General features: G+C 42.4%; 1 protein-coding gene across 3 annotated transcripts in view; it reads left to right on the top strand.

The window, feature by feature from the left end:
* Positions 1-12,957, top strand: part of LOC149310345 (adenylate cyclase type 3-like) — a 135,969-nt gene that overhangs the window by 99,006 nt on the left and 24,006 nt on the right. For 2 of the 3 annotated variants that reach the window (XM_089528761.1, XM_089528762.1), the window contains exons 6-9: positions 722-849; positions 2,485-2,643; positions 5,570-5,732; positions 12,267-12,386. In XM_089528761.1, the coding sequence (XP_089384887.1) occupies positions 722-849; positions 2,485-2,643; positions 5,570-5,732; positions 12,267-12,386 (570 nt within the window). The remainder of the gene's footprint in view (positions 1-721; positions 850-2,484; positions 2,644-5,569; positions 5,733-12,266; positions 12,387-12,957) is intronic. The other variant, XM_089528763.1, reaches the window with a different exon arrangement.

Genomic DNA, 12,957 nt, shown 5'->3' with positions numbered 1-12,957 from the left:
TGCCTACTTGCTTCCGAGCTCAATACAAGGTGTTGGTTTTGACCTATAAAGCCCTAAATGGCTTGGGCCCAGGGTACTTGGAGGACCGCCTCTCCCCATATAATCCGCCTCGCACACTCAGAACTTCCAGGACCAAATTGTTGGAGGTCCCTAGGTCCAACTTGATACGGACCTCACAGAGGGCTTTTACTACTGCTGCCCCTTCTCTCTGGAATAAGCTCCCTGCAGAGCTTCGCTCCGCCGCCTCATTAGCTGTCTTTAAGTCACAGCTGAAAACACATCTATTCCGGCTGGCCTTCCCATCTTAGATTGTCTGTTTATTTTCCTGCTCTCCTTTTCCCTTTCGACCCCGGACCGTTGTAAACTCCTTCTCTTTTTTCCTGCCCCTGACATGTATATTTTATTGTTTTCCTGTTCCCGTTTTTGTAGTAATGTTTTTAACTGTTATATTGTATTTTTATCTTGTATTGGAATGTTTTAATAATTTTGTAAGCCGCCCTATCATATATATGGAAGGGCGGGGTAGAAATAAAATTTATTATTATTATTATTATTATTATGGCATTTTTTTAAAATGGAAGGAGTTGGGTTTTTGGGGGAACTGGCTGAAGGCTTCAGGGACCACAAAAGTGTGGCCCAGGGGCTGCATGCAGCTTACAGGATGCATTTTCCTCACCTCTATCCTTAGCTTTGTGCCTTGTTTTTCTCCCTGTTCTTCTAGAAGTACCATCAGCTCCGGATCAAGATCTTGGGAGACTGTTACTATTGCATCTGTGGACTACCTGACTACCGGGAAGACCACGCTGTTTGTTCAATCATGATGGGCCTTGCTATGGTAGAAGCCATTTCGTAAGCATGCCCTTCTTGCCTCCTTCCTTTTAGGTCTTTTTCTGTTTTCTACCTGTGAGATTGTTCCATTGAAGTGGGTCTGTCGCTGAGCTGCAACCGTGTGTGGCTGATGATCTTTCTCCATGAGATAAAAATATTTCTCCAGGCCTTTTATCCCCCTCAACCCATGAAGCTATAGCTAAACAATATTCTTCCCGCTACAGTAATTATTCCGCCACTTTTCTAAAACAAAAATCAGTGCTGAGCAGAGACCTCCGAGATGGAAAAATCTGGCCCTGACGTGAGATGTTTATGGAAAATTACTAGTGGACAGCAACAATGAAATCTGGCTTACTAGCTTAGTTATAGAAACAAGGAACTGTAGTTCAAATTCTAAAGCTACAGAACAAGAGAGGAAGGCTGGAGTTGCTCAAAGTTATTTTGGGACTGTTACAAGCTCAAGTTCCATTCATTATTCAAAAGCAGTTTTCCTTTCCTTGTGTTACCTGTTTCTCTACCCATCTTCCACATTCAAGTTTACTATTCCCTCACCATTCAAATCCTTCCTCAAAGCCTACTTTTTCTGTTGATCTCTTGGGACAAACCCTTTAATTCCCATGCTTGGTTGCAAAGAAGCAACTGAAATAACCCTGTAATGGCTTGCAAGTTTACCCCATCTCTGGTTCCTCTCTGGCTTTGTTTGTTTGACCCTATGTGGCTTTGGTCCAGGCTATTTGAAGGACCACATCTCCCTTTATGAGCAATCATCAGAGCTCTAAGTTCTTCTGGAGAGACCCTCCTCTCTGTCCCACCACCTTCTCAGGCTTGTTTGGTGGGAACAAGGGAGAGGGCACTTTGGAACTTTCTCCCTAGGGAGGCTAGGCTGACCCTGTGCTTGCTTTCCTTCCATCAACAAGTTAAAACATTTTATGCTGTCGGAAATTGACTTCTAATGCTGTGCGGTACTTTTTAAAGGATTGTATGTTAGTTTTTAATGAGTGTAAATGTTTTTCATGTTTTAAACTTGATTTAAAACTTTTTAAATTGTTTAGTTGTTTTCAAAATAACTTTTATAATTATTCTTCGATTGAAGATTTTGCATAGCTATAATCTGTATTGTTTTAAATGTGCTGTTGGCTACATTGAACCAGCATGGCGTACTGGTTTGAACGCTGGACAATAACTGTGACTCTGGGGGCAAGGGTTCGAATCCCAGCTCAGCCATGAAAACCCACTGGGTGGCCTTGGGCAAACAACATTCTCTCAGCCTCAGAGAAAGACAAAGGCAAACAGCCTCTGACCAAATCTTGCCAGGAAAAACCCATGGTAGATTTGCTTTAGAGTTATCATAAATTATATATATATATATATATATATATATATATATATATATGTAAGTACAGGTGTTCCAAAATCCAGAAAAATTCAAAAAAATTCTGGTCCCAAGCATTTTGGACAAGGAAGATTCAACTTGTATCAGAGTATTCCCACACCTCATTTAAAACCTGTGTTTTAAACTTACAGGGAAACTAGTGAAAAGTTGGAGATCTATTTCTAACAGCAAAACACTGGTTCTCTCTATGTTGGTGGGTCAGATGAGTTTTCCTAAGAATTGGATTAAGTTTAGTTTCTCATGGTTGTCTCCTTTCTCCAAAGCTATGTGCGAGAAAAGACCAAAACAGATGTAGATATGCGTGTGGGTGTGCACAGTGGTACCGTCCTGGGTGGAGTCCTGGGACAGAAGCGCTGGCAGTATGACGTGTGGTCGACAGACGTGACAGTGGCTAACAAAATGGAAGCTGGAGGCATCCCAGGGTTAGTCATGTTTCTTATGGCTGGATTTCTTGAGTGGCATATATGTTTTTAATGTGAATGTTACCAGCATGTTTAAAATGGCCATGTCTGCATTTTGTTGCTGTTCTTGTATGCCATCAAATTGATTTTGACGTATTATGACTCCATGAATGAGAGACCTCCAAGAGACCCTGTCAGCCATTCTCAGGTTTTGCAAACCCAGGGCTGTGGCTTCCTGTTTGAGTCAATCTACCTGAGTATTCTACCTGTTGTACCATGGCCTCCCACTTTATCCAGCAACATCATATTTTCCCGTGACTCATGTCATCTCATGATATGTCCATGATATTGGCTTCAAGTGAGAGTTTAGGCTTGATTTGTTTTCAAACCTATTTGTCTTTTACTCTGGCTGCAGGGGCCAAATAAATTGTCCGCCCCAACCCCTCTCGGTGGAGTGTCTGCATGATGTATGGCCTCAACCCCAGATCTGGTGTGAAGAACCTGAGGATGTCTGGCCCATTCAGCATTGGAACTGGGATACACCCTCTTACAATGAATTTTAATTCATTTAATTCTGGATCTTCCCAGAAGATCCAGAGTCCTCCAGAGCAACACCTGGTAGTTGTTTAAAATACATCCTGCTGAGCTGCTCAGTGTTGCCACCACTGTTGCATGTTACTTTGCTCTGAGGTCTTAACAAGGCCCCCAGCCATGTGATTGACACTAAGTGCCTTGTTTTGACCTGCGGCGACAGCACTGTTCTGCTCAGTAGGATGCATCTACCATCCTCCTAGCTTCAGGGATGTCTCCTAACCTGTGTTTCCTCTCTCTCCTGGCAGCTGTGATGAAGTACAAATAAATCTGAGTGTACTTGGACTCATCATCTGTCAGAATTCATAGCTTCAGGGCATGGATTAGGCAAATGAGAGAAGTGCAGCCAGCCAGAACCCAAGAGAGTTAATAAATATGTTTTCTTTTGAACGGGTCAATGGTGTGTGTGTGTGTGTGGGGGGGGGGGTTGGTCTGCCTGATTATGAGGTAGTGGGGGTCAATGATGAATAGCTAGCTAGTAACAGCAGTGTGTATGTGTATATGCCTTCAAGTCTCCTGATGACTGTATGCATTGTAAATGGATTCAATCAAGGAAGCCATGGTCCTGAATTTGCAAGCTTAGAACATGGTTGCTGGTAACAGAGTGACTTGGGAGTCCCTCCTTCCTAGGGTCACCATATGTCAAAGTGAAGCTTAATGGCAGTTAGCAACAGTAACAAAACATATTAAACAATCCAGCGAGTTAAAACAAGACAGCTTAAAAACAGCTAAAGTAGTCTATGACAAGTTAAAACTAGGCACACATGCAAATTCGGATGAAATCAGGCCACAAAATCTTTAGCAAAAATCTCTGTGTGTGTGTTTTAACTTGGCAGCAGAATAACACCAGTATTGGTGCCCATTTGGCCTCTTATGGGGAGAGCATACCCTCCAGCATTTCAGGTATTAAGATCCTGAGCAGCATCAGAGTGTAGTCCAAAGTGTAGAGCCAGGGCATTAATTAATTAAGTTCTTAATGGGAAAGAACACACAAAACTATTTTAAGCAGAGGAACCTTGGAATTTATGTGCTAGGTTTAGGAAAGTCTGGTGTCTGTGGTCTGTGTGTGTCATATACCCACAGATTGGTCAATTATAAATATAATACTATATAATACATTATTATAAAATAAAATTGCTTTTATCAGACCAGGCTTAAAATTACAAAATTACTGAGAGATCCATGCACAATGCATAAGATCTGTGTTCACACCACCCCCTCTCTTCCCAATGCAAACTATAAATCAGGTTACGTTCCAGCAGCTCCATAACATAACACTCATGTGGACACTTTGAGCCAATTCACAGCCTAAGCTACTTCACGGACAGTAGAATTCAAAGATATAGCTGTGTTAGTATGTAGAATCAGTAGGTAGAGAGATCTTGTAGCACCTTTGAGACTAACTGAAAGAAAGATGTTGGCAATCTACTTCTGAGGAAGTAGACTGAAGCCTATGAAATCTTATGCTGCCAATTTATTTCTTTCAGTTAGTTTCAAAGGTGCTACAAGATCTCTCTACATACTACTTCACAGAGTTATTAGGATAAAAATGTGGAAGGACAAGGAAAAGATTGTGCAATACTTTTGCCTTCAGGGAATAAATGGAATGAAATGAGTTAAAAAAGGTATGTTGAGGGGGAAATCTTAGTCTATCTGAATGTACCCATGAATTTGCCTACTAGTAATGTGTCAATATCAAGAGGGATTTTGGCAAGCTGGAACATGTCCAGAGGAGGGCAACTAAAATGGTGAAACCATCAAGCTTTTTGAGGACAGGCTTATTTTTAGCCTGGATAAGAGAAGGTTAACAGGTGACATGATAGCAGTGTTAAAATATTTGAAGGGATGCCATACTGAGGATGGAACAAGGTTGTTTTCTGCTGCTCCAGCAACTAGGAGATGGGACAATGGAGTCAAGCTATAGGAAAAGAGAATCCATCTAAACATTAAGACGTTCTTGATAGTAAGAGCTGCTTGATAGAGGAATACACTCCCTCAGAGAGTGGTGGAGATTCCTCCTTTGGAGGTTTTTAAACAGAGTCTGGATCAGGGACGTAGCCAAGGGAGGGGATCTTGGGGTCCGGACCCCCCCCCCTTCCATTAGAAAAATGAATGGTGTGTGCTGCTGCGCCGCTGCACCCAAGCCCCATTATAATGGTGGCACTTAGTCTGGACCCCCCCCCCCTTCCTAAAATCCTGGCTACGTCTCTGTCTGGATGGTCATCAGTCAGGAGTGCTTTGAGTGTGTATCTTGTGTGGCAGAAGGGGGTTAGATTATATAACCTTTGGGATCTCTTCTGTGTTTCTATAATTCTATAATGGCTGACTAGTTTTTCTTCAAATGTGGTTCTTCTAGGCGTGTGCACATTTCCCAGAGCACTATGGATTGCTTGAAAGGAGAGTTTGAAGTGGAGCCTGGGGATGGTGGATCACGGTGTGAATACCTGAAGGAGAAGGGGATAGTCACCTACCTCGTGCTAGTACCCAAGCAGCCACTCAAGAATGGAATCAATGGTGTGGTGAGTATTTCTGCTATGCAAGACACATGTCCCATTTTCCCAGTGTTTCAGCTGGAAATTTATGAATCCTTTGGAAATTGAAGTTTTAATTGTATGTTTTCGTAGTAACAGGTTTGGATAAGGGGTAGAAGGGAACATCAAACCCAGGGTGAGTAAAATTTGACACCTTTTTTCTCAGCCTCAGTTTATATGGCCCTAACCCTCAAACAATCACATCCTATATATAACTTTGAAGGAGAAGGAAGTGCCTGAAAAGAAGTTGTGGCATCAATCCTGTTGTTAGTGCTAATTAGAATAGACTAATTGAGTCCATACAATTTATTGACATGGCGTAAATTGTTCATTCTCTGGATCTACTGTTGTTAAGATTAACCAATATGATTCAGACCAATACCTTTTATTTTATTTTATTTCTAATTCTGCACTAAGAATCACCTTGCAAGGTCTCACTTTAAAACGTAAGATCATAGTTACTTACCAGCTTCATTTTTGCAAAAGGTTTTGCCTGGATTGTTTTACAAAGAACAAACAGTCTTTCAAAGCACTGTCAAGAAGTAGTTCATGTTCTGCAAAGCAAGGCAGACAAACCCATGTGAAACACTTCCCACATAGCTGTATTTCTCTGCAAGCAAAGTAGCTAGATGCTTGCTAGATGCTAATTTGTGAGGTGAGGGAAATAGGGTGGAAATAAGGACCAATGTTACTTTTTCATTGCATTCAAGAAGAGTGAGCTGAATGGGAATGAGAGAGACCAGACCTGTGGCTTTTATTTTGCACCTAAATTGAGACACTGGCAGGCTGAATGTTCCTAGTGATTAATCCCCAAATGGTTTCAGCATTCTGGATAGCACCAATAAAGTTGAAATAAAACCTGGAGTGGATTCATCATCTTAATATTGAAATCTCCGTGCAAAACTGATTATTTCCTGTTATTTGCCACTAGGTCAGCTTCAGGTTCAGGTGACCCAGCGAATAAGAGACTTTTATGAGCCCTGGTCATCAGATACTTGCTCAGGTCTTGCAGGGCGGTGGCTTCTTGATTGTCCAACTGTAATGTGCCTTTCCCCTTTTCCTAGTGCTTTCCTCTTTACCAAGCACTATTGTCTTTTCCACTAAGCCATTGTTGTCTCATGATATGATTCCCAGGAGCATGGTGTTCAAAGACCTATCTTCCAAACAGAACCATGTTTCAAATAAGCCATCAGATTTTGCTGTCAGATTTTTGTGGATGATTCTGACTTTGATATTTAATGATACATTTTTATACCACTGGATATCGGCATAGGGAGGATGTGATCTTCTGAGGCCCCCTCCTTCTGCTTCTGCTGAGCAGAATGGAACCACCAGAGAGCACCTTTCTTAACTGCCACCATCCATTAATTTGATTTCCCCTCATGCAGCAGCTCAATGGAACATTTTGGGATTCTTCTGCACTGTACTTTCCATCTCTGGCACTGCAGAGACTCCCCTCCACTAACTTTGATGAGGAGATGAAACCATGTAAAGGCATGTGAAAGGAGTGTGAGAGGGAAGAAGTACTTTGGAAAGGAAAGGTTTTATTCTAAGCAAGAAGTCTACATTAGCATAAAGTATCACCTTCCTTTCAGACAAACTTGGGAAAGTTAGAAGGTACAGATTAGTCTAGAAGATCATCTTCAGCCAAGTCAGTAAAATACCCACAGATAGCTAGAATCAAGAGCTCTAGATGTCTATGAGGGTAGCTAGGACTCTGGCACTCTCTTCGAGGTGGGACAGACACCCCACTCCCCAAAGCATCCCTTTTGTTCTTCTTTGTTAGACTCTGTCCTTGTGCACAGGCTACAAAATACCCTGACGCTTATTATAGGCTCTGCTGAGAAGCATCTCCAAGTTTTGTGCTTCTACCCACCTTGCCATCTGATTTGGCAGTTGTTGTTGTTATTAATATTATTATTATAGTTTATTTATATAGCACTGTAGATTTGCACAACGCTGTACATACAAATAATAAAATCGATCAAAATGAAACCTGCCAATGGCATGCATTCTACAAGATACATATAAAACAATAGATAAGAATACAGGATAGAATTAGATATTGCTGTTGTTGACCCCAATAAATGTAGTTTAACCCATTGTCTCATTTTGTTATTATTAACTGCCTTTGAGTCATCTTTGACTCATGGTGAACCTGTGGATAAGACACCTCCAAGACTTCCTGTCCTCAGCTGTTCTGCATAGTTCCTTCAAGCTCCTAGCTGTAGCCTCCTTAATTTAGTCCATCCATCTGGTATGCAGTCTACCTCTTTTTCTCCTAACCTCTACCTTTCCAAGCATTATCTTTTCTAGGGAATCTTGCCTTCTCGTGATGTGGCCGAAGGATGATAGCCTCAGTTTGGTCATGCTGGTTTCTAGGAAGAGCTCAGTCTTGATCTGGAAAAGGAGACTATTCTCTCAGCTGTGGTGCTCATATAATTGGAAGGCCTGAGAGGAGGATTCCAGGTCCAAGTCTGCCTCCCCCTCTCTTTCCATCCCTGTCCTTTCATGTGTTACATTCCATTTCCATTTATTCAGACAGGATCAATGCAGCCGATTAATTAGCCTGGTTCTCTATTCAGCAGGGAATCAAAGTAACTTACCCCCAAGGGCTAATAACTCTCAGTGTTAAAGAGACTCCTTCAGTCCTCATTTCAGTTAGTCACTGTTTAAATGTCAGATGATGGCTCATGCTTTGAACTCTCTCTCAAGCTGGAACTGCAGCCAGGGGAGCTGTGTTTCATGCACAGGAAACACCTGTGTGTCAACACACTGGTATGACACAAGTGCTGCCGATTAGTGTCCAATTACCTGAACCTTCTGCATTGCCCAACTTGGGGGGAAAAGGATGATTTGTTCTGGTTTCTAATATAGTTTCATCCGTTGCTTTTAACTATTGTTCATTCATTTAACCATGTGTCTTAATATTTATTTAATAAGAGAAGTAGATTTATTATTATTTATGTTTATTTAAAATAAAGGTGGACAAAGTAGGTCCATCAGCTTCATGCCAGACCTTAGCGTTGTTAACTACCATCAGGTTGACTTCAACTTATGGCAGTCCGATGAATGAAAGACTTCTAGGTCACCCTGCCTTAACAGCTCTGCTCAGGTCTTGCAGATTCAGAGCAGCGATTGTGGCTTCCTTGTTGGAGTCCATCCATCTGACATGCAGTCTTCCTCTTTTCCTACTGCTTTCTGTCTTACCAAACATCATTGTCTTTTCTCAGGGAGTCCTGCTTTCTCATGGTACGGCCAAAGTACAATATCCTCAATTTAGTCATCTTGGCTTCTAGGGAGAGTTCAAGCTTGATTTGCCTCTTTGTTGTCGTGCACCTTCAAGTTGTTTCTCACTTATAGGATGACCCTAAGGCCATGCGGTTTTCGTGGCAAGATTTGTTCAGAAGAGGTTTGCCTTCCCCAAAGGCTGAGAGCATTTGACTTGTCCAAGGTCACCGAGTGGGTTTCATAGGCGAGTTGGGAATCAAACCTTGGTCTCCAGAGTCATAGTCCAGCACTCAAACCACTGTGCTACAGTGGCTCTAGAAGAGATTTTGTCTCCAGGACCAATTTATTTGTCTTTTTAGCAGTCCATAGCATCTGTCTCTGGCCCCTGCTTTTGCAGCACCAGAAATCTCCACAACCCCCCAAAGCCCCCAACAACCCAATATTTGGGTTTTTGTGGTTTTTTCGGGGTATGTGACCATGTTCTAGAACATTTTCTTCCTGACGTTTTGCCAGCATCTGTGGCTGGCATCTTCAGAGAATGCTTGCCTGGAAAAAGTTGTGTATATATGTATACTGTGTGAGCCTGGGAATGCAGGAGTGATTTGCATGTGTATTGTTCTGTGCAAATCTCTCCTGCATTCCCAGGCTCACACAGTCTATATATACACAACTTTTTCCAGACAAGCATTCTCTGAAGATGCCAGCCACAGATGCTGGCAAAAAGTCAGGAAGAAAATCTTCTAGAACATGGCCACATAGCCTGAAAAACCCACAAAAAACCATGGATGCCGGCCATGAAAGCCTTCAACCTAATATTTGTATTTAAAAAAAGCATTTTGGAGTTCCCCAGGGCTCTGTTCTGGGTCCCCTTCTGTTTTCTCTCTGCACACTGTCCTTAGGTAAACTCATTAGCTCTTTTGGTTTTTCCTACCATCTGTATGCCGATGACACCCAGTTGTATCTTTCCACCCCTGACCTTTCTCCAAGACTTGAACAGCAAGTTTCGTCTTGTCTCACAGCTGTCTCGCAGTGGATGCGCCATTGGCGTTTGAAGCTCAACATGTCCAAGACGGAGCTTCTTGTCCTTCCTCCTAAGTCCACCCTTCAACGCTCCTTTTCTGTCTCTGTGGACAATATTTCTATTCAACCACTCCAGCAAGCCCACAGTCTTGGTTTTATCTTTGATTCTTCTCTGTCATGTATTCCCTCAGATCCAGACCACAGCCAAGGCTTGTAGATTCTTTTTGTACAATATTGCCAAAATCCGACCATATCTCTCCGCCTGCACTGCCAAGATCCTGGTCCATGCCCTAGTGATCTCACGACTTGATTACTGTAATGTCCTCCTGGCTGGGCTTCCTCTTTCTCACCTCCGTCCTTTAATTTCTGTCCAGCACTCAACTGCCTGCATTATCACATCCGCCCACCGCTCTGACCACATCTCTCCTGCATTGGCATCCCTTCACTGGCTCCCACTCCCTTTCCGCATTCAGTACAAGCTCCTGCTGTCGACATTTAAAGCCCTCCATGGGCTGGTCCCTCCTTACTTATCAGACGTTCTTTCTCCTCGTCTTCCCACTCAGGCCCTCTGTTCTGGTAGTCAAGGCCTGCTGTCCCAGCCCAGGATTTCCTCTGCCCCATCTTGGATTCGCCCCTTTTCACTCGCTGCCCCTCACTCCTGGAACCTTCTTCCCCCGCGAGCAAGAGCCATCACTTCTTTAACCATCTTCAAAACGGAGTTGAAGACCATCCTGTTCAGACAAGCGTTCCCAGGCATTGCATAATTGTCACTTGCTATTTGATGCTCTTTGTTGCCTGTTTTATTGAATCATTTCCTGTATTGCTATGTATTTAATATGTATTATCCTACTAGAGAGGCAGGCTAGCTCCAACAGGCCTCCGTGGAAGAAGATTAACAATCCATTAAGAAGCCAAGCCCTCCCTCCAGTCCATCTCCCCTGATCCAGGCCTCGGAGGTAGAGAAAAACCGCTGGCCCTCATCCCCTTCCCCACCATCACTCCCTTCTCCTTTTGTGTCATGTCTTTTTAGATTGTAAGCCTGAGGGCAGGGAACCGTTTAATTAAAAAGATTGTATGTACAGCGCTGTGTAAATTTACAGCGCTTTATAAATAAAGGTTAATAATAATAATAATAACAACATTTGGTGGGGGGGAGGAATTGCCCTCAAACCATGTAGAAAACTTTCTAGCAGTGTGAAAACATACAAGACTACCCATACTATACTACCACAAGAACCACAAAACCTTATAAAACCCTCAAACATTTCAATTTCTTCTGCAGTCCCTCTCAAAATGGTGGTAGGATGTGATGTGATGTTACTTTCTAATCTCATTTTGAGAGGAACTACAGAATATGGGCTTCCTTTCAATTGGTGTAGCCTTAGGGAGTGGTCTGGAGGGAAGGAATGGCCCCCAGCCCATGTACAGTTGCCTACCAGGATTTAAAACAAGGATGGGCAGTGGTTCTGTAGTGAATTTCTGAGCCACCCGCCCTCAACTGCCCTTTCCAAAAGTGGGTGGAAGTTCACTCCTAGTTCTTAAAACAAGTAGTTTCGAGTTGAATTTAAGCACTACAGGGGAGGCCCTGCAATGTATTTAAAAGATGAATTACACTTCTTAGAGATTTGTGGGAGAGCCCATTCACATTTTGGGAGGAGAAGCAGAAAAAGGACAGTCCAGAGGGTTCAAATGCAGAAAAAGCAGATAGGGAGGGGGAGAGTATGGGGCTGTAGACCTAAACATCACCGACTCTGCCTTTTATAAATATAATCCAAGGTAGCTAACGACTTGCATGTTAAAACTTTAATAAGATTAAAAATACAAATGCAGGTTAGGCTCCTTTATCTCAAATTCCAAAATATGAAATACTCCAAAATGATGGCTGAAATAGTGGCAACTATTCTTTTCTTATGGTTCAATTTTCATGTACAAAATTATTAAAATTCTTATGTATGAAATTTCCTTTAGGCTATGAATGAATTTCATGGTTAGATTTGGGTCCCATCTGCAAGGTATCTCAATATGTATATGCAAATATTCCAAAATCTGGGGGGGGGGGGGATCCAAAACACTTCTGGTTCCAAGCACTTTGGATAAGGGAAACACAACCTGTAATGTGCCAGGTTTCCTCCCATGCTATTCAGCTTGTATGCTATCAGTTTTCCAACTGCCTTCCTTCCCCTCCCCTATTTGTCAACTTTCCATTCAACTGCACGCTAAAACACAAGCTAGCATGTGTCTTTGTCCCTCTTATTTTCCTTCATGCCGCAGAAGTTATCTGTTTCATCTTCCCATGGGAACTCACCTCAGCTGATCAACACCAAAGAATGCAACGGGAGCATTAACACCACCTGCACCACCCCTGATGAGGCAGAGGAACTGGACACAAGGGTATGGGTGCAGCAGTATGACCAGGGAAAGACTGATAAATCGTCAAAATCTTGTCTATCTGTACCCAGATTCTATTCCTAAAAAAATACATCTTTGTTTTAATTGTTTGAATTTTACTGTGTTTTAAAAGTTTTGTCTGTGAGCCGCCTTGGGTCTATCCGGGGAGAAAGGGGACACACAAGATAGATAGATAGATAGACAGATAGACAGATAGATAGATAGTACATTCTGCAATGTTATACAAATTACAGAAATCAAAGAAGGATGTATATCTGTGTATATTTTGGTTATCTGTGCATTCCTCCTATAATCATATAGTTGGAGGAGTTCCCAAGGGGCATCCAGCCCAACCCCTTTCTGCTATGTGGGAATACATAATCAAAGCACTCCTGATAGATGGCTATCCATCCTCTGTTTAACAGCTTATTAAAAAAAGGAGATTCCACCACTCTGAGGCAACAGGTTCCACTGTCAAACTGCTCTTGCTGTCAGGAAGTTCTTCCTGATGTTCAGGTGGAATCTTTTTTCCTGCACTATGAATCCATTGCTCCATGTCCTAGTCTCTGGAGCA

Source organism: Sceloporus occidentalis, unplaced genomic scaffold (assembly GCF_023333645.1).
Source record: "Sceloporus occidentalis isolate IW3139 unplaced genomic scaffold, rSceOcc1.0.p SCAF_6, whole genome shotgun sequence".
NCBI classification, from domain to species: Eukaryota; Metazoa; Chordata; class Lepidosauria; order Squamata; family Phrynosomatidae; genus Sceloporus; species Sceloporus occidentalis.
The sequence above is the reverse complement of the archived record's forward strand: the minus strand, read 5'-3'. Positions and strand labels throughout refer to the sequence as shown.